General features: G+C 49.9%; 1 protein-coding gene across 1 annotated transcript in view; it reads right to left on the reverse strand.

Annotated features, from left to right (window-relative positions):
• The window catches only part of fbn2 (fibrillin 2), a 487,109-nt gene that overhangs the window by 165,108 nt on the left and 299,399 nt on the right, over window positions 1-22,602 (reverse strand). The window contains exons 21-23 of the mRNA XM_085984430.1: window positions 18,845-18,982; window positions 12,757-12,807; window positions 9,022-9,147 (exon numbers count right to left, since the gene is read on the reverse strand). Coding sequence (XP_085840556.1) covers window positions 9,022-9,147; window positions 12,757-12,807; window positions 18,845-18,982 — 315 coding nt within the window. The remainder of the gene's footprint in view (window positions 1-9,021; window positions 9,148-12,756; window positions 12,808-18,844; window positions 18,983-22,602) is intronic.

Here is a 22,602-nt window from a genome sequence, read left to right on the forward strand (position 1 = left end):
GAAGTGTTCCATTCAACCTGTCATTGGTTGCGCCAGGCAGAAAGGAGGAGGGCGCCACTCAATTTCCGGTCCGGGGTGCCCCAAGGGCGTTGCACTCTCGAATGACGTCAAGATCTGCGTGCGCAGGAGATCGGGCGGTATTGTTTAGCACCGCCGCAAAATATCTTATGGCGCTAATGGGTGGCGCTACCAACTGAATTTTTCCCCTATAAAATTCTAACAGGACTAGACAGACTAGATGCAGGAAGGATGTTCCCGATGGCGGGGGAGTCCAGAACCAGGGGTCACAGTCTAAGGATAAGGGGTAAGCCATTTAGGACTGAGATGAGGAGGAATTTCTTCGCCCAGAGAGTGGTGAACCTGTGGAATTCTCTACCACACAAGGCAGTTGAGGCCAATTCATTAAATATATTCAAGAAGGAGTTAGATATATTTCTTAAGCCCGTGTGGTAGCTGGTGTGCAATGGCCACCCCACGTTAAAATAATTCATGCACAGGCATCTTCCACACTTTAAAATGAAGTTCGGGACCTGGAACATCAGGACCCTCATGGACAACCCCAACAGTGACAGACCGGAACGCCGTACTGCTATCGTTGCCCGGGAGCTCAGACGCTTCGATATTGACATCGTCGCCCTAAGTGAGACCCGGTGGGCAGGGGGAGGCCAGCTCAAGGAGCAAGGCGGTGGTTACACCTTCTTCTGGAAAGGCAAACCCGAAGAAGAATGCCGCCTCCATGGGGTAGGCTTCGCCATAAAAAATGAACTGGTCGGGCATCTCAGAGACTCCCCATGTGGTATAAACGAGCGCCTCATGACTCGTCGACTCAACCTAGCCCGAAACCAGTGCGCTACGGTCATCAGTGCGTACGCCCCAACACTGGAAGCCACAGACGAGACCAAAGAGGAATTCTACTCCAGCCTCGAACAATCCCTGTCCAGAGTCCCAACGGGCGACAAGCTGATCCTCCTTGGCGACTTCAACGCCAGAGTTGGAAAGGACACAGGCCTCTGGAGAGGTGTGATCGGCAGAGAGGGGGTAGGGAAAGCCAACTCCAACGGTACCCTCCTCCTGTCGAAATGCTTAGAACATGGCCTCGTCATAACCAACACCTTGTTCTGTCAGAGAAACAAGTACAAGGCTTCATGGCAGCACCCTCGTTCCAAGCACTGGCATCTGCTGGACTACATCATCATCCGAGTGAGGGACCGCAAGGTCCGCATCACCCGCGTCATGACAGGAGCTGATGACTGCTGGACAGACCACCGCCGAATCCGCTCTGTCATCTCCATCAATGTAGCCCCAAAACAGCGGCGGCAACAGAAACAATGCCGCAGGAAAATTAACGCTGGAGCACTCAAAGACCCTGCTAAGAAAGCCCTATTCCGCCTGCACCTCACAAACAACCTGACGACTCCCAGTGATGCAGAGACACAGAGTGCCCACAGCGTCTGGTCTGTACTCAAGGCCTCCATAATCAGCACCTGTGAAGAGACGCTCGGTCACTCGACCAGGAAACACCAAGACTGGTTCGACGAGAATGACCAGGAGATCCAGGAGCTAATAAGCCGCAAGCGCAAGGCATTCCTGATCTGGAAACAGCAACAGAATTCAAGAGCAAGAAAGCAGCTCTACAGAAGCCTGAAAGCCGAGGTCCAACAAAAAACTCGCGACCTAAAGTACAGATGGTGGGTGGAGAAAGCGCAGGAGATCCAGCAGCTAGCCGACAACCACGATGTGCGTGGATTCTTTAGCGCAGTCAAGACCATCTACGGCCTAAGCACCCAAGGCCCTTCCCCACTGTGGGCCAAGAACGGAGAGGTAATCATCAAGGACAGGGAAGCAGTCAGTGCCCGCTGGAAGGAGCACGTCAAAGATCTCCTTAACCACGACTCTGTCTTCGACACGAGTTTCCTCAACTCCATCCCACAGCATGCTACCCGCCACCATCTCAGCACAGCCCCAGCCCGGCATGAGGTTGAAAAGGCCATCCGACAACTGAAGAACAACAAGGCCTCAGGAGCAGATGGAATCCCCGCCGAGGCACTAAAGCATGGCGGAGAAGCACTACTGGCGCGAATTCATGAACTCATTTCTCTTATCTGGAAGGAGGAGAGCATGCCAGGGGATCTCAGAGATGCTGAAATTGTGACCATCCTCAAGAAAGGTGACAAGTCCGATTGCAGTAATTACAGAGGAGTTTCCCTGCTGTCTGCCACAGGGAAAGTCATCGCAAGAATCCTCCTCAATCGCCTTCTCCCAGTGGCCGAAGAGCTCCTCCCAGAGTCGCAATGCGGGTTCCGCCCACTAAGGGGCACAATGGACATGATCTTCACCACACGTCAATTACAAGAGAAATGCAGGGAACAGCACCAACCACTGTACATGGCCTTCTTTGATCTCACAAAGGCCTTCGACACTGTCAACTGTGAGGGATTATGGAGTGTCCTCCTCAAATTCGGATGCCCTCAAAAGTTTGTCACTATCCTCCGCCTGCTTCACGACAACATGCAAGCCGTGATCCTGACCAACGGCTCCACCACAGACCCAATTTACGTACGAACCGGGGTCAAGCAAGGGTGTGTCATCGCACCAACGCTCTTCTCAATCTTCCTTGCTGCAATGCTCCATCTCACCCTCAGTAAGCTCCCCACTGGAGTGGAGCTAATCTATAGAACAAACAGGAAACTGTTCAACCTCCGTCGCCTCCAGTCCAGATCCAAGGTCGTCCCATCCTCTGTCGTCGAATTACAGTATGCAGACGATGCTTGCGTCTGCGCTCACTCGGAGGTCGAACTCCAAACCATCGTAACACCTTCACCGAAGCATACGAGAGCATGGGCCTTACACTAAACATCCGTAAGACAAAGGTCCTCTACCAACCTGCCCCCGCCACACAGTGCTGCCCCCCGATTATCAAAATCCATGACAAGGCCTTGGACAATGTGGGCCACTTTCCATACCTCGAGAGCCTACTGTCAACAAGGGCAGACGTCGACGACGAAGTCCAACACCGCCTTCAGTGTGCCGGTGCAGCCTTCGGTCGCCTGAGGAAGAGAGTGTTTGAAGACCAGAACCTCAAACCCGGCACTAAGCTCATGGTCTACAGGGCAGCAGTGATACCTGCCCTGCTGTATGCCTCAGAGACATGGACCATGTACAGCAGGCACCTCAAAGCACTGGAGAGGTACCACCAACGTTGCCTCCGCAAGATCCTGCAAATCCATTGGCAGGATAGGCGCACCAACGTCAGTGTTCTTGCTCAGGCCAACATCCCCAGCATCGAAGCTCTGACCACGCTCAATCAGCTCCGATGGGTGGGTCACATTGTCCGCATGCCCGATACGAGGCTCCCAAAACAAGCACTCTACTCAGAGCTCCGGCATGGCAAGAGAGCCCCAGGTGGGCAGAGGAAACGCTTCAAGGACACCCTCAAAGCCTCCTTGAAAAAGTGTAACATCCCCACCGACACTTGGGAATCCCTGGCCCAAGACCACATAAAGTGGAGGAGAAGCATTCGGGAAGGCGCCGAACACCTCGAGTCTCTTCGCTGGGAGCAAGCGGAAGCCAAGCGCAGGCAGCGCAAGGAGCGCACGTCAACCCAAGCACCCCACCCACCCGCCCCTTCAACCGCCGTCTGCCCCACCTGTGACAGAGACTGTAGGCCCCGCATTGGACTAATCAGTCACCTGTGAACTCATTTTTAATGTGGAAGCAAGTCATCCTTGGTTCCCAGGGACTGCCTAAGAAGAAGAAGAAGATATATTTCTTAAGGCTAAAGGGGCCAAGGGATATGGGGAGAAGGCAGGGACAGTGTACTGAATTTGGATGATCAGCCATGATCTCATTAAATGGCGGAGCAGGCTCGAGGGGCCGAATGGCCTACTCCTGCTCCTAGCTTCTATGTTTCTATGAGGTCATCTATTTTTGATAAGAAAGGAGAGATCTGAGTATTTTTTAAATGGTGAAAAGCTGGCAACAGTGGCGGTCCAAAAAGATTTAGGGGTCCATGTACATAAATCATTGAAATGTAGTACTCATGCACAAAAAAAAATCAATAAGGCTAATGGAGTGGTAGCCTTTATATCTAGAGGACTAGAATATAAGGAAGAGGAAGTTTTGCTACAGCTATACAGAGCCCTGGTGAGATCACATCTAGAGTACTGTATACAGTTCTGGGCACCGCACCGTAGAAAAGGATGTATTAGTCTTGGAATGAGTGCAGCGCGGATTCACCAGAATGTTACCAGGGCTCCAAGGGTTAAATTGAAGAGAGATTACATAAACTAGGCTTGTATTCCCTGGAATATAGAAGGTTAAGGGGTGATTTGATTGAGGCTTTTAGGATTTTGAAAGGTATTGATAGAGTAGATAGAGAGAAACCTTTTCCACTGGTGGGGGAGTCCAGGACAAGGGGACATAACCTTAAAATGAGAGCCAGGCCATTCAGCAGAGAAGTTAGGAAACACTTTTTCATGCAAAGGGTGGTAGAAGTGTGGAACTCCCACAAAAAGCAGTAGATACTAGCTCAATTAATTATTTTAAATCTGAGTTCAATAGATTTTTGCTAGCCAAGAATATTAAGGGATATGGGGGAAAAAATTTGGTATCGACCATTTTGGGGCGCTAACATTGCCTGGGTGCTAACTTTAGTGCCCAGCGATAATTAGCGTCGGCGACCGCGAAATTCACTTTTAGCACCCCAAGAGGGAAGTGGAACGTTAAATCAAACGGTACTCACTCCTCTTAGGGTGCTAACGTCGGGGAGCAGGGCGCTACCGCAGAGCGCTACTCAGGTTCCGGCGCTGTCAATTATAAGTACTCAGACAGACTGGCGCCTTCCAGTTCTTAAAGGGGAGGTTCAATCATGCTGCACAGCCTCACTCTGATCATTGCTGCTTGTGATCTGGGCCTGCAAGGAGCTGCAAAATATCAATCACAGATCTCATGGCTGATCAGAGGCCCAGGGAGAGAGCTTGCCGGTTCAGCGACCAGGCATTGGAGGCTCTGGTTGTGGCTGTGGAACGCCGATGGGCAGTGCTGTTCCCAGACACTGGCAGGAGGCCACTGCCGCAGGAGTTCAGAAGGATGTGGAGGGAGGTGGCCCAGTACGTCTCGGCCAGAAGTGTGGTCCACAGGACTCCCACCCAGTGCTGCAAGAAGTTCAATGACCTCACTCAGGTGGTCAGGGTGAGTAGATGCTTCAAAACCCTCTACATCCCACCATCTCAACCTCACTCTGTGTCCAGATGGTATAAACTGCCAAATCCCCAACACTCACCCACCAACTATGCCCACCTACTGCAAATGACATCCACATCTCACACCTTGCATACATTAACAGCTATTCAACTATGGTAGACAAATCTGCCAAACACATGGCTGCACACTCACTCACACGCTGTCCTTTTTCTTGCAGGCCAAACTTGCTCATAACAGAAAGGAGCAGCAATGCATGGGAGGAGGTCAGGCGGAGCAGCACCCCCTTACAGACCTGGAGGAGCAAGTGCGCAGCATCATTGCGGCCCAGGTCGTGGGCGTTGTGGCAGTCAGAGAGATCGACCCTCTTGGGGAAAACAATGGTATGTTCATCACCTTTCCCTTCTCTCTCATACCACTTCCCCCTCACAACACAAGCCCTTCCTACTTTCCATCTAAGTATACTGTCTCCATTCCTTGCTCCCTTCCTGCCCCCCTCCCATGACGTTAAACCCACTCTTGTGCCTTTATGCTTTCAGATAATTAGCTACCATCTGACAGCCTGTCCCTCAGCCTCCCAGTGGCAGCAACGCGGGAGAGGAGGAGGAAGAACAGGCCTCACTGCCTGTATCTCCCAAGGGTGAGAGGTTCGATAATGGGGCCACGCGTCGCTGGAGGGGAGCCTAGTGCTTGGGTCTGATGTGGGTGAAGCTGCAGGACCCAGCGGGCTGCAGCAACACTACGGGGAAAGCGAAGCTCGGGGGCCATCTCCCTGAAGGGTGAGTTCGCGCACGAGTTCTGCTGCACAGGACTCAGATGAGGACCTCGATGTGGAGGCATTTACCACACAGGTGATGAGCATGCATACTGAGCTCATGGGTGCAATGGCAAGGATGCCCAAGAGCATGGATGCACTGGCTAGGGGCTTGGAGGAGTCCACCTCCAGCATTGCACTCATCTCTGCGCAAACTATTGAGCCCATCCTTGGCAGTTTGCAGAGGATGGTCAACTCGCACAGAGACTGTGGGGACCCAGACCTCATGCCGCGTGTCATGGGTGAGGTGGCAGCATCTATTGCAGCACAGGCCGAAGCAACACAATGGCTTAGTGCTGTTATGGAGTCAGTGGTTGGTGGCATCCAATCTCAGACTGCTCTCATGCAGTCTCAGATTGATGCCACACAAGCGCTGACTGCTGCCATCATCGCTGGGTCACCCACAGCCCACCGGGGAATCTCATAGTGCCGCAGCAGGCCAGCGATCTGTGCTCAAGCAGATTGCTCCGGAAGGTGTTGTTGTCTCTCAGGATGACAGCATTCCTGCTCCCACCACTGCCACTCCGCCATTACACTTGCTGCAGCCTGTAACCCAGCCATCCCAGACTGCTGCCGCACATGCAGAGTTGGTGCAGTCTGCAGCCAGGCATTCCAGGCCCAGAGCTAGTCAAGGACATCCTGCAAGGCCACCTGCAGTCTCTGGCTCTCAGACTCAGCAGCCTTCCACCAGCCTTGCTGCAGCCACTAGGGCCACATTACGGAGGAGCAATAAGGTTGGTAGGGGGAATTGCAAAGGGGAGGGAAATCATTGCGGAAGGGCGAGTAAATAATACGTTATTAGCAAATGGGGGAGTGTGTGTAAATAATTTGATGTGTTTGTAAATATATTGTTGAGTTTGGTTACAAATAGTTCAGTTTGCTAAGAACCAGTTGTGTTTGTTGATAAATTGTTGTGTTTGTTTATTATTGGTTGTGTTTCATAAGAGAGTTGTGCACAATAATACATTTTTAATTCGACGTAGCGCATTTTGTGATGTTTCTCATTTGACCTTTGCCCGGTGATAGGGGCTGCGAGCTGGTTGTAATGATGTGGTTGTTCTGCGCAAATGCCATGTGCTATCTCATTTAGTGGAAGCGCTGTGTAATGAGGCATTCACGAACAGCCCTTGCAGAAGCAACATTGAGTGGCTCCCTCCTACGTTGCTGCTGCTCCTCCTCTTCTTCATCCTCCTCCTCCTCCTCCTGTTCCTCTTCCTCCTCCTGTGGTGGACCTGCAATCCCTGGTGGCAATGGCTGGGCCCTCAGAATGGCCAGGTTGTGCAGCATGTAGCACACAACAATGAAAAGGGAGACTCGATCAGGGGAGTACTGCAGGGCTCCCCCAGAGCGGTCAAGGCAGCAGAAATGTTGTTGTTCGATCAGGTTCCTGGTGGTGCTATGGCTGTCATTGTATGCGGGTTGAACAGGAGTGTCAGGGTTATGGAGGGGTATCATCAGCCAGATGGCGAGTGGATAACCCTTGTCTCCGAGAGCTTCATGTGGTGGGTGGAACAGTGCTGGGACTCTGTTCTCATGCAGGATGAATGCATCGTGGTTGCTGCCAGGATAGCGGGCATTGACGGCGAGGATGAGCTATCTGTGGTCGCACACCAACTGAACATTCAGAGAGTGGTAGCCTTTGTGGTTACGGAAAACCTCTGTATTATGATGAGGTGCCCGCAATGTCACGTGGGTGCAGTCAATGGCGCCCTGAACCATGGGGAAGCCTGCTATCCTTGCAAAGCCACATGAGCGTTCATCCTGTTTCTCCCTGGTCTGGGGAATGAGATGTACTCCCTTCTCCTTCTGTACAGAGCATCTGTCACCTCCCAGATGCAGCAATGGACGGCGAACTGTGAAATGTTTGCAATATCCCCTGTTGAAGCCTGGAAGGAGCTGGTGGCGTAAAAATTGAGAGCGACTGTGACCTTCACTGCCACTGAGAGAGACGTCCTGGTCCTGATCTGAGGCTGGAGCTCTGGCTGCAGGAGGTGGCAGAGCTCTGTGACCACCTCCTTGCTGAAGCAGAGCCTTCTAAGGCACTGCTCCTCTGACAGATGAATGTAGGAGAAGTGCTCCCGGAATACAATGGGAGGGTAAGGTCTCCTGTGGAGAGCCCTGTTGGCCTTCTTCCCTCTGGCCACGTTTTCCAATCTTTCTCTCTGCTTCTGCTGCCTCCGACGGGAAGTTGGAGGGCGAGGTCCCGTGTCAGTACAGCCCTCATTAAGTGTTGGAAATGTTGCAGTATCAAATGTAACACAAATGAAACTGATAAATTTTTCTCAGGAGCAAAACTCCTTCAAGTAGGAAAAGCTTAAATGGGTCAAAACGCCTGTCTGCTTCCATCAAAGTGACAAGACAGCATTGTTTGCCGACTAAAAAAAACCCGGAAGTTCACGCCTTTAAATAGCGCTCCTCTAACTCTCAACCAACTGCAAACTGCCTCCTCTAACTGTTGTTCCTAACAGTAGGTGCTGAGGCAGGGGGCGAGAATGAATTTCCGGTCCAGGGCGCTACGCCGCTGGATGACGTCATGATGTCCGGACGCAGGTGCCCCCGGTGGCACTAACAGGAAGCACTAAGGTACCCAATTTCTAGCCCATGGAGTCAAGGCAGGTGGATGGAGTTAGGATACAGATCAGACATGATCTCATTAAATGGTGGAACAGGCTAGAGGGGTTGGATGGCCTACTCTTGTTCCTATGTTTTCACTGTAATTTTTGGATGCAATGTGCAGTATTTCACTACTGCACTTATGTCTTCTGTATATTTCTACGAACTAAGGTAGTACAGTGTATTTACAGCTTTAGTCTAGAAACTTAAGAGTATATGCCCATATCACAAACTCTCCCCATAGGCCTTAAGCTTAAAAAGGACAAGTTGAACTCTGCACTGCATGGACAATGTCCTCTCTCCTTATCAATTTTTGTGCTTAAAAACTGACATTTCAAAAACAGATTCTACCTGAACCTTTAATATAAAGGAAAATAAGATAATTTATTTCTTACCCACACAAATTCGGCCCGTGCCATCTCTGGTCAGCCCTTCAGGACACTCACACTGGAAGGACCCTTGAGTATTCACACACCGCCCATTTGGGCAAATGCCAGGAAAGACCGTGCATTCATTTACATCTGTAAAATAAAAGATAGATACAATGGTTAAAACAAATTCACAATCACGTCCTGATAAGTGAAACAAACACAGACACTAGGGTCGGAATTTTCCATACCTGGGCGGGTCCAGTGGCCGTGGCGGGTCGTGACCCCGCTGCTGGCTCCATCCCGCTGTACAGAATGAACTTACCTTAATGGGGCCTATTAAGCTCACCCAATGCATTACCCAGCCCAATTAGATGGAGCAGGTCTGGTGACATCATTCGTGACGCATTTTAAGCCGGGATCCTTAAAGGAACCCTGGCCACTTTACATTTTAAGTTCAATCTAACATAGTGGATGCTGAATCTTTACTGTACAATCATATAATAAAAGTTATATATGAGTGAAAAGAAATATTTAAATAAAATTATTAAGTAATATGACTCCATCTACAAATACGATCAAGAACATAATTTAAAAAGTGCATTAATTGTGAAGTTATTGGTGTTTTAGTCACAAATCTAGACTTTTGTATCAGTAACTGGTACAAATAAAAGATGTGTGTGTATAGGTAATACATAAAATTAAGCAGATTTTAAATGTAATTGTAAAGGGATGGATTTACAATCTTATGCAAGTTCAGCGGAAGAGCTGTAGAATCCCTGACAAATAGTGTAAATGGTGCTTACAATGTGTTTCAGGGATTTCTGCAGCTCTTCCGTTGAAGTTAACAATGGACAAGTGAGAGAACCTCCGCAGAAATTCACCCTAAAGTCTCAGACTGAAAAATTAAATTACATATTCAAGGACTGAAAGCAAATTGAACCAGTGGAATGAGTGACGAGAATGAAATTGTTACGGTTGATGACTTGATTTAACGTGTAACTGGACAATCACAGTATACTGTGAGAAAAACCTGATCAGAAACAACACAAACATTTATTTAAATGGTATATGTCATTTTTTATAGTGCAGATCAATTCACTGCAATTACTGTTCAGTTGGAAGGCAACAGCCAAAAATGGCCAGTGAAAAATTAACATTTACCAGTAGCTTTTCAAGTAGAAGAGAATCTCCATCAATCTGTTAGCTGATAGCTGATGTAATCAACATGTTTTTATTTTGATTTGTTGTTCATGCTGTCAAGTCATCAGCTGGAGCAATGGCCACGGAACTTACGCCTCAGGTTGACAGACGTGGTTCCTGAGTTGTGCGAATCCCATGGCCGTGCAGGAAAATTTAAAAAGTAGGGGAAAAAGGATCTTAAGTGCCTGTAAAGTACCTCATAATGATTTCAATTGGGTCCCCCGCCACTGCAGGTCGGGTCGGCTCCATGCTGACAGATGCGCCTGTGGGAAAGGTGCTTGGGAGCGAGATGACAGCGGGTTCCTGACCTGCTGTCAAAAAAAACAGCTTTCCCACCTGACCCGCCACCGATCGCGCCCACTACCACTACAGAAAATTCAACCCTAGGACTGCTGAAAAAAATATATATACATTTGCTCCCTCAATGGCTCAACGGGTAAATACTCCCTGTGGTATGATAGCAATCCATTAGACCAAGAAGGTCCCAGGTTTGATCCCTGCTCAAAGCTGAGCTGGTTATCTCAGCCAGGATTGGTATGAGGTCAAACAGTTTAGTTTGGGTCTCTGTTGCTATTGGGGAGGAAAAAAATCCTATTTCATGCTATTGACATAAAAAAACAATATTAAGTTAATCACTGTTCTCTTAAACATTTTGGCCCAGAAATTCGGGTCGGGGACTTCCTGCGGGTGCAAGCCCCCGACCTACACTTACATATCGCGCTGACATTTGAAGACTGGGCCTGCGTGGATTTCCTGTCTGTGGCCCGGTTCAGCTCCCGGCGCGCTGTGCGTGCGTGATCCAGCGGCGTACTTAGTGCGATGAGCCGGCTGGGATCACGTGAGCACTGGGCAACCAATGGGAGTTTACAAAAGTCCATTCATGAGTTAGACATAAGACCTGTCAAACTCATGAAAACTCCAGGCGCCCAAAACAGTACTTAAACTTTAAATAAAAGTTAAAACAACATCCCACTAATTAAATTAACTATTAATAACTTTAAAAAACTATTTTAAACAATTATTCAAATTTCTGCCAAAAATTTTTTTTCAAGAAATCGGGTCCAAAAATACACTTACCTTACTGTAAATTCTTTAAAAATAATAAACCTGTGGAAAAAATGTTCTAACTTTAATTATTAGACCACTTACCTTTTAAAACTAAGTCCTTACGTCTGCTTTTTACATTCGTAAAAAGTGGAGGCTTCACGCACGGACAAGCCTGTCAAAAAAACCGAAGTTCAACGCGTACGCGCTGCCTGAAACGTCGCACGGGAACCGCCTCTTAACCCCTTGGTAAAGAGGAGAGGAAATGCCAGTTTTCCGCGCATGCGCTGTGCATGCTGAAATCCGGCACTTCCAACGGGCCCACGCGTGAGTACCCCGTCCGTACTCACGCGCTGGGACCGGAATTACTGGGCCAATAATTCATTGATTTTCAAGTGAGCCCGCTATTCCCCAATTTGTGTGGACAGCAGTTGAGGTTCCGTGGCAGTACTACACATTTGTAAAGTCTGCCTCCTTCTCTTTACAGATGATACATAATAGAGAACAAAGTAGAAAAAAGAATTAGGTGTATAAGGGTTAGTTTTCCTTTAGTTCCTGCTGTGTGATAAATTTCAAAAATATATGAAAGAATAATTCAATTCAGTTCTTCTGTATTTCCCACATAAACCTGATTCACGCTAGAATGGAGCCAAATTCCAACAGAGTAGATGATCATTTTTAACACCTGGAGCTAGGATTTTCTCAGGGGGGGTGGGTGAGTTATCACCATCTTCATCTGTTTTTGTTATTTTCCTCTACTGTAAGAAGCTGATATATATGAATATTTCAGTATCTGCCTGGCAGACTTTGTCTGCTGTATCACTTATTTTTACAAGGTTACTGTAGATTGCGTTGGGAGGGTGGAAAATCTATTTAGAAATCTGAAACCTGGTGGTAGCCAATACTAATAGGCTGAAATATTTGGTAGTTAATCCATCGTGGGTTCTCTCCCAGGGCCATTCAGGCTGTGATCATGGCAAACATTATTGTAATTACATTTTGTCTTAGAATTTTCAATACTTATTGGATTCGAGTCCCATTCCAGAGTTGTGAGTTATTAGTACATAATCTAGGATGACACTTCAGTGCAGTGCTTAGGAAGTTCTGCTTTATCAGAGATGCCATCTTTCAGATGAGATGTTAAAATGAGGACCCATCTTCCCTCTTAGGTGGACATGAAAGGTCCCATGGCACTTTTCGAGGAAGAGCAGGGAGGTTCTCCTGGTGTCCTGGCCAGCATTTATCTCTCAACTTACATGTGTAATGCAGATTATCTGGTCATTTACCTCATTGCTGTGTGTGGGACCTTGCTGTGTGCAAATTGACTGCTGCGTTTGCCTACATGGCAACAGTAACTGCACTTCAAAGGTACTTCATTCGCTGTGAAGCATTTATGATGCTATGAAAGCATGAAAGGTGCTGTATAAATGAAAGTTCTTTCTTCTGAATTGAAATCTTTCTTCTATGTCAACAAGTGTTCCTGTATCAATTTTTTTAAGGTTAAAATATTCTTACCTTCACAGGCTACGCCCTTAACTCTTGCATATCCTCTTGGACAGGTGGTATCTGCAGATAAAGATACAAGTTCAAGTACAAAAACCTCAGATTCTGCATTGTACAAATTGTTCATCAACAATTTTCAGCTTCTGATATTCATTACAACAAATTTTCTTGATGAAAAACCTCAGTGGTGATATTAACTGTACCCACCCGGCAGAAACTGGCTAAGTGAACAGTTAAAATTGGCCGGGTGACTGACCCGCCGACATCTCGCATTGTTCCCGCTATCTTCAATTTAACCGGCTTTTCTGAGCAGGCAGCAAGGACGCATGCCTGAATTTGGCGGGTTTCCTTTTTAAATGCAAGTCAGGGTTTGACGGCATCAATTGTAACTGGTGGCCGGAGTGGGTTAGCCGTTGTAGCTTTCCCACCAGGTGAATATACTGGGAACAGGATCCAGAGCCAGGAGAGGCCCGAACAGGTACTTTTTTTTTACATTCTAGTGGGGCCAGGAGGAGAAGGAGTCATCCGATTCCCACTCCGGGTTAAAATCGGGGCAAATTAATTTAAAAAAGGTAAGTGTGAGGTGGTGCATTTTGGTAGGAGGAATAAAGAGGCCACCTACTCCTTGGAAAATAAGAGTCTAAATGGGGTAGAGGCGCAAAGGGATTTAGGGGTATAGATTCGCAAATCATTAAAAATAGCAATGCAGGTTAGGAAAACCATTACTAAAAGCAAACCAAGCGCTGGAGTTCATTTCTAGAGGAATATAATTCAAAACCAGAGAAATTATGTTAAACTTATATAGAACCTTGTTTAATCCACACTTAAAGTACTGTGCACACTTCCTGTCTCCATATTACAAAAAGGATATAAAAGCACTGGAGAAAGTGCAAAAGACTTACAAGGATGATACTGTTGAGATACCGCGGCAAACGTGGGAGTCGAGACCAGAGCTATTGAAAACACAACTGCTTTATTCCAACCACATGACAAACTGGAACTAGAAAAGCCCACGCATCCACTTAAATACTTCCCAGACAGGAAGTGCTCCCGGCAGCCTGTCCCTGCGGGAAACAAGTTGCTGGAGGAAAGGGCCCCCGGCTGGGGGCTTCTGCTTAGACTGTCTGTGCCGCCGTGAGCGGATTATGTCCAGTGGTGGCGTGTCGCCACAGAGCTCCCCCCAGAATCCGCTTAGGAGGAGTGGACGAGTCGTGACGGTGGTCTAATGGTTCTGCCGCAGCGGCTCTGAGTGGTCGCCGGTCTGGTTGGTTGGGTCGGGCGGTTCGCCGCCGGCTGTGCTGGCTTGCCGGGGGGACGGCCTCTAGTTGGAGGCTGGGCCACGGGGACCTGTTCCCCTGGTTCTGTGTGTGCTGGTTTGAGCCGGTCGATGGAGACTGTCTCGACCCTGTCGCCGAGTCGCAGCTTGAAGACCTTGTCCCCGGTTTGTAGTACCTCGTACGGACCGTCATACGGGGGTCGCAGGGGCCCGCGGTGCGCGTCGTGTCGCACGAAGACGAAGCGCGCCTGCTGTAAATTTGGCGGGACGTGAGGTGCGAGTTCGCCGTGTCGGTTGACCGGAAGTGGGGCGAACTGCTGAGCGGAAGAGAAAGAGTCGAGCCGCTGCTGTTCGGCCGACCAAGGCTTGGTAGGCTCCGGAAGGAATTCGCCTGGGACGCGCAGCGGTTGTCCGTAGACTAACTCCGCTGCCGAGGACTGGAGGTCTTCCTTGACCGCGGTGCGTAGGCCGAGTAGCACCCACGGTAGGCGGTCAGTCCAGGTACTGTCCTGCAGCCCGGCGCGGAGTGAGGCCTTGAGTGACCTGTGGAAGCGTTCACAAAGTCCGTTGGCCTGCGGGTGGTATGCCGTGGTGCGGTGGAGCGTCACCCCGAGGTTGCGTGCTGTGGCCGTCCAGAGCTCGGAGGTGAACTGGGCGCCTCTGTCGGAGGTTATGTCGGCCGGTACGCCGAACCTCGCAACCCAGGTGTTAACGAACGCCCTGGCGATGTCGGCTGTGGTGGTGGAGGTCAGCGGCACTGCCTCAGGCCAGCGTGTGTAGCGGTCGACCATCGTGAGGAGATAAGTTTGGCCTTGCGATGGCGGCAGGGGACCGACGATGTCGACGTGTACGTGGTCGAAGCGGCGGCTGGGTACCTCGAAGTCTCCCAGGGGTGCTTTGGTGTGCAGCTGTACCTTAGCCCGTTGGCAGGCGAGGCAGGAGGTGGCCCAAGTCCGAACATCTCTGCTGAGGCCGCGCCAGACGAAGCGCTTGGAGAGGAGTTTGACGGATGCGCGGGAACCCGGGTGAGAGAGCCCGTGGAGCGCGTCGAAAACGCGGCGGCGCCAGGTCTCAGGGACGACCGGCCTGGGTTGGCCGAGTGAGACGTCGCACGTGACTGCCGTGGCTTCGGGCCCGTATGCGACCTTGGCTAGGCGTAGCCCTGGCAGGCTGGTAGCCGCCGAGAGGAGGTCTGGGTCCGTGAGCTGGGCCGCTGCTAGTTGTGCGTAGTCGACCGCGAGGTGATTCGCACAGACGGCGGGACGGGAAAGGCAGTTGGCGACCACGTTGTCTCTACCGGAGACGTGCTGAATGTCCGTAGTAAACTCGGAGACGGCCGCGAGCTGGCGTTGCTGCCTAGCGGACCAGGGTTCGGTGTGCTTGGCCATCGCGTATGTGAGTGGCTTGTGGTACACATACGCGGTGAAGGGGCGGCCTTCCAGGAGGAACCTGAAATGGCGGACCGACAGGTGGAGTGCGAGAAGCTCGCGGTCGAAAGTGGAGTATTTGACCTCCGGGGGGCGCAGTTGGCGGCTGTAGAAGGCAAGTGGCTGCCACGCGCCATTGACCCACTGCTCGAACACGGCCCCGACCGCGTGGTCGGAGGCGTCGGTGGGGAGCGCGACCCGGGCATCGGCCCTCGGGTGCGCGAGCAGAGTGGCGTCGGCGAGCGCGTTTTTGGTGGCGTCGAAGGCGGCTGCCGTGTCAGTGGTCCAGGCTACGTCCATCTTGCCGGATTTTCCTCGGAGGGAGTCGTATAGGGGCTTCATGAGGGCTGCGGCTCTGGGGATGAACCTGTTGTAGAAGTTCACCATCCCGAGGAACTCCTGGAGGCCCTTGATGGTTGTGGGGCGGGGGAATTGCTGGACGGCCTGCACCTTGTTGGGCAGGGGGACGGCCCCAGCAGGGGTGATGTGGTGACCGAGAAAATCGATCTCGGTTAGGCCGAATTGGCACTTCGCCGGGCTGAGGATGAGCCCGTGTTGGGCTAGGCGCCCGAACAGGATGCGAAGGTGTTCGAGGTGTTCCTGTTTGGAGGAGCTGGCCACGAGAATGTCGTCTAGATAGACGAATAGGAAGTTCAGGTCCCGGAGGACTGAGTCCATAAGGCGCTGGAAAGCCTGTGCTGCATTCTTGAGGCCGAGGGGCATCCTCAGGAACTCGAACAGGCCGAATGGGGTGATGACGGCCGTTTTGGGGATGTCCGCGGGGTGTACGGGGACTTGGTGGTAACCGCGCACCAGGTCGACTTTGGAAAAGACGGTTCATCCGGCCAGTCGGGCCGAGAAGTCCTGGATGTGTGGCACCGGGTATCGATCGGGGGTGGTGGCGTCGTTGAGGCGGCGGTAGTCCCCGCAAGGGCGCCAGCCTCCGCCGGGCTTGGAGGCGATGTGGAGGGGCGAGGCCCAAGGGCTGCTGGAGCGGCGGATGATGCCGAGTTGTTCCATGGTGGTGAACTCGGCCCGCGCGATTTCCAGCTTGGCCGGGTTGAGTCTGCGGGCGTGGGCAGAAACTGGGGTGGTGGGGATATAGTGTTCCACACCATGCTTGGCGGCTTTGGCCGAAAAGGTCGGGTTAGTGAGGGCGGGAAACTCAGCTAGGAGTGCCGAGTAGTCGTCCGTGGCTCTGGCGAGGCAGTAGGTCGTCAGGCCGGCCGAACGGGCCGGGGTAAAGGCGCCGGGGATGGGGGCCATAGTGTTGATGTCGACGAGGCGGTGCTTCGGAATGTCGACAAGGAGGCCATGGGCGCGTAGGAAGTCGGCTCCAATGAGTGGGCAGAGGACCTTGGCTGTGAGGAACTCCCAGCGGTAGCGGCGGCCCGCGAGGTCGAGCGTGACCATGCGGGTGCCATATGTGCGGATTTCAGAGCCGTTGGCTGCAGCCAGTGTGATACCCCGTGTGCCGCGTTGGATCTCGAGGGCGGAGGCGGGGGTGATGCTGTGCTGGGCCCCTGTGTTGCACAGAAATCGGCGGTTGGTTCTGTCGTCAGTGACGTACAGTAGGGGCTCCTTCTGCCCCGCGGCCATCGCGGGGGCCGGTGCGGGGGGGGGTTTGAAGGTACACGGTGGCGTGCAGCGTTGAGCCCTAGCGCCAAAACGGGTGTGGTAGTAGCAGTGACCCGGAGTGGTAGGGCGGTCGGGCCTAGCGGCCCGGGAAGACCGCGTGGTCGTTGCCGTGAGGTCGGGCGCGACGTCGCGAGCGGCCTGTGCAGAGAGCAGCCGGTCGGCCTTTTCGGCTATATCATTCAGGTCTGTGGAGTCAGACTCCACAATGAGCGGGCGGATGCTGGCGGGGAGCTGCCGAATGAAAAGCGTGCGAAAAAGGGCGCCGGGGTTTTTGTCGTCTGAGAGGGACAGCATGTGGGAAAGCAGGTCTGATGGTGAAGCGTCACCAAGGCCGGGGAGGTCCAGGAGTTGGCAGTGGCGCTGGTAAGAGGATGTTTGAAATTTTTTAAGTAGCGCAGCCTTCAGATGTTCGTACTTGCCCTCTGTTGGTGGATTCTGCAGCGCTGCCCAAACCTTGGGGACTGTAGCGTAGGTGAGCGAGGCGACGAGGTAGTCGTACTTCGTGGCGTCGACTGTAATGCCTTTCAGCCGGAATCTGGACTCAGCTTGAACGAACCAGGCTTCGGCGAGGTTCTCCCAAAAGTCTGGTAATTTAACCGTGACTGCGTTTGTATCCGCCATGCTAGCTTAGGATTCGTCCTGAGCGTCGGGGTCACCAGTGTTGAGATACCGCGGCAAACGTGGGAGTCGAGACCAGAGCTATTGAAAACACAACTGCTTTATTCCAACCACATGACAAACTGGAACTAGAAAAGCCCGCGCATCCACTTAAATACTTCCCAGACAGGAAGTGCTCCCGGCAGCCTGTCCCTGCGGGAAACAAGTTGCTGGAGGAAAGGGCCCCCGGTTGGGGGCTTCTGCTTAGACTGTCTGTGCCGCCGTGAGCGGATTATGTCCAGTGGTGGCGTGTCGCCACAATACCAGAATTGAGAGGGTTCAACTGTCATGATAAACTGAATAGGTTGGGGTTCTTTTCTCTAGAAAAGAAGAGGACTGAGAGGTGACCTGATAGAGGGCTTTAAAATTATGAAGGGGTTCGATAGGATAGATGTACAGAAGATGTTTCCACTTGTGGGGGAATCCAAAACTAGGGACGATAAATATAAGATAGCCATTAATAAATCCAATAAGGAATAAGAAACCTTTTTACTCAGAGAGTGGTGAGAATGTGGAACTCGCAGTATTCGAGGTGAATAGCATAGATGCATTTAAGGGGCAGTTAAGTACATGAGAGAGAAAGGAATAGATATACTAACACATATAAAACAACACTGCCTTGAAATCACGCTGTACAATATTAGTAAGGAAAATTCATTAAAAGATTTAATTGGGTTGGGGCCTTCATTAAAATAGCAGAGGAATTTCATACAAATAGTTAATGCATTCATTACTAATATCACATAGCATGATATCAAGGCATACACAATTTACTTTTTTTAGTAGAGTTTCTGAAACCATTAGTTCTCAAGCAAGTGAAAGATGTTAAAGGTTCAAAAGTAAATAAAGTGAGGAAATATTCTGGTTAATTTACTAAACATCTCATTTTGTTATTAGTAAGAAACTCCACAGTAAACTTAATCCTACGCTCCTGGTTTGGTGCCAAAAACACAAAGATTGATTTCAAATTGCTGTTATAACAATCCAAGAAACTGGCTTGAGGAAGTAGTCCTTATTTTAAAAATCATGCACAATTTAGTTCAATTTCCAGCACATTTTCATAATTGTAAATGTTTTTTCTCTGATCCACTGTTTTCAATACCTAGTTCACAGCGTTCACAAGGACTGCCCCACGCAGCCCCCAGAGTAGCACAGCATTCTGACTTCAGTGTGGCTCCATTGATGTTTACTTCACAACGGCTGTTTTGGACATTCAACCAGCAAGTTCCTTTCACGCTGTCTGTTGTAAATTGTGAGAAAATTCAAGTAATTAGCAAGAAATAATGAGTCCTTTTTACTGGCAAATATCTGAGAATGTCCTGAGCTTGACCCCAATATGAATGGGTACTCAACATATCCACATACTCAACTCTTGGAAAGGTATATGTTGCTCTACTCGCCACGTAATGTGTTAGCAGTATTTATGGGCTGGCCCAGCCATAATCTGAAGAATTTGCTTTTTTTTAAATAAAGATTGATGTGTGTATAGGCAAAACGAATCATTCCCAGCTGTTTGTCATTAATGTTCTGAGGCAACCACAAGGAACTGCACTAGACAGACTCAAGAATAACGTTCTCTCCTTTTTTTGGGAAGATACGTAGCTTCTGATTATCATCTGCCCTCAGCAGCAAAGCTAAGATTAGGACCCAACATAGGGCTGTCACCTATTCAGTTTAGGACTTCATATTCTAACTCTTTAAGTGGGCTGACTGGAAATTACTGAACTGAAAATAGAAATCTAAAAGTACATTTTATCCACCCTTTTTCTCCTCCTCTCCCAAAGACACTGCCCTCTTTGCTGCATACAGTTCCACAGATACCTCACCCAAGTGGTCATTTTTCATGTGAATACGGATGCTGAATGTTGGCTATGTAACCACAGAAGGCATCACAGTCAAGGCCAATCCTGTTGTCATCTGATGTCCACATGTCACAAGATCACAAGATAATGACAGATGAAGAAGGCCATTAGACCCATCCACCCAGAGAGAGCCTCCCCATTTCAACGTCTAATTTTCTGTTAAAAGATTCCAGGGTTTTCACTTCTACTACTCTTCCTGGAAATCTATTCCATATGTTGATCACTCTTTGTGTAAAGAAGAATTTTCTGACAATATTCCTCAATTTACCTTCTACTAGTTCAAATCTATGTTCCCTTATCCTACACTTGCTATTTAACTTCATGTAATATTCCAGGTATACCTTTTCCATTCCCTTAACTACCTTATATAATGTCACCTCACAGATGGCATCTTTTCCAGACTAAAAAGCCCAAGTTTCCCCAGATCAGAGGCCGGGGGGTGGGGGAGATCGGAGGCCGGGATGGGAGGGGGGTGGTTGGCGGGAAGATTGAAGGCCGGGGGGGAGGGGGGATGGAAGAAGAGATCAGAGGCCAGGATGGGGGGTGAGATCGGAGGCCTCGTGGGCTGACAGGGGGGAGACCGGAAGGGTCGGGAGGTGGTGTCCGATCGCGGGAGTGCTGGCAAGGCAGATACGCTGGACCCAGCAGGTATGTGGAAAGGCACTTATCTCCTGCATCCAGCAGTCCTCGCTTTCCTTTAGCTGGCGGGATCGCCGAGGCCCGGGAAACCTGGCTGCCAGATTTAAATTAAAAATGGTGCTTCAAACTGAGGCACGCAGCCTAATTATAATATTTAAAGTGCCAACCCGCCTCCTGGGAGCGGGCTAGCCCTCCATCCCACCTCCCAGAAATGGATGGGTTGGGATCGGGATTCAGATTTCTAACACTTTAACCTCCCACGCAACCTAAACCTGCCTGTTTTTTGGGGTTAAATTTCCCCCCTGAATGTCTCTCTTTTGTCTCAGTGACCAGAACTGGATACAGTACTTAAGGTGCAGTCTGATCAGAACACCGTACGTTTTGATCACAACTTCCTCTGACTTGCATTCTACTTTTGGCTATGTAGGTTAATATTCTATTGACTTTGTTGATTGCTGCCCTGCATTGTTTAGACATGCTGAGTGCTGATTCTCTTTCAGCTTCATTGTCAGCTATTTCAACTCCTGATTCACTTATGATTTCTTCCTATGTGTGGATACTTTTATATTTGTCAGCATTAAGTTTCATCTTCTATTTTCTGCCTACTTACATATTTTATCCAACTTATTCTGTAACTTCTGAGCTGCTTCCCCGTTTGGTATTATCTGCAAGTCTGACCACTTTGCATTGAGTTTTCAAATCCAGCTAATTTATGTAAATTAGAAACAGGAGTGGTCTCAACACCCAACCCTGAGGCACCCCACTCAGTACTTGCACTCCCCCACCCTGACAGAACTTCTCCAATGAATATTCATTATTTCTACCTTTCAGCCAATTTCTTATGCATTCGCAGGGCTTACCCTGAATCCCACAATTACATTAATAGCTTTTTGGATGGAACTGTGTCATCTGCCTTTTGGCAGTCGAGGTACAACATGTCGTAGGTCTTTGCACAGTCCAACTGGTTTGTCACTTCTTCAAAGAAGTCGAGGAGGTTGGCCAGTCAGGTATCTTCCACTTCTGAATCCATAATGACTGCTGTTAGACAGGCTACAGATAATCCTCAAGTTTACTCCTGATAGTCAATTCCAATATTTTTACATGGAATAGAAGTAAGACTAATGAGTCTGTAAATGCCTCTGTCTGCTTTATTCCCTTTTTTGAATGAGCATCACATTAGCCTGTTTCCAATTTATAGTATTTCACCAGTTTCCAGTGACTCCCTCACAATGATCCTCAGTGCCTCACAAATCTCCTCCCTTGTCTTTCTTGTCGCTGCCCTAAGCTTGACATGTATGCTCAAGCTGTCAGGAGATGCATCAATGCCAGATTCATCAGCCGCACTCACAAGACAGTCCAGAATGTCACCCGAGCACAACGCAACGCCATCCACGCTCTCAAGACCAACCGCAACATCGTCATCAAACCAGCAGACAAAGGAGGTGCCATCGTCATACAGAACAGAACGGACTATTGCAAAGAAGTATACCGACAACTGGACAACCAGGAACACTACAGACAGTTACCCGCAGATCCGACCAAAGAACACACCCGCCAACTCAACAGACTGATCAAAACCTTCGATCCAGACCTTCAAAGCATCCTGCATGCTCTCATCCCACGTACTCCCCGCGTGGGTGACTTCTACTGCCTCCCAAAGATACACAAAGCCAACACACCTGGACGTCCTATCGCATCAGGCAACGGAACCCTGTGTGAGAACCTCTCTGGATATGTCGAGGGCATCCTGAAACCCATCGTACAGGGAACCCCCAGCTTCTGTCGCGACACTACAGACTTCTTACAGAAGCTCAGCACCCACAGACCAGTTGAACCAGGAACACTCCTCGCCACGATGGACGTCTCGGCACTCTACACCAGTATCCCCCACGATGACGGCATCGCTGCGACAGCCTCAGTACTCAACACCAACAACAGCCAATCTCCAGATGCCATCCTACAACTCATCCGCTTCATCCTTGACCACAATGTCTTCACCTTCGACAACCAGTTCTTTACCCAAACACACGGAACAGCCATGGGGACCAAATTCGCACCCCAATACGCAAACATCTTCATGCACAAGTTCGAGCAAGACTTCTTCGCTGCACAGGATCTCCAACCAACGCTATACACCAGATACATCGACGACATTTTCTTCCTATGGACCCACGGCGAAGAATCACTGAAAAGACTACACGATAACATCAACAAGTTCCATCCCACCATCAAACTCACCATGGACTACTCCTCAGAATCAGTCTCATTCCTGGACACACGAATCTCCATCAAAGACGGACACCTCAGCACTTCACTCTACCGCAAGCCCACGGACAACCTCACGATGCTTCACTTCTCC

The sequence above is a fragment of the Somniosus microcephalus genome, chromosome 1 (genome assembly GCF_052327205.1).
Source record: "Somniosus microcephalus isolate GS21.2 chromosome 1, FLI_Smic_1.0, whole genome shotgun sequence".
Classification (NCBI taxonomy): domain Eukaryota; kingdom Metazoa; phylum Chordata; class Chondrichthyes; order Squaliformes; family Somniosidae; genus Somniosus; species Somniosus microcephalus.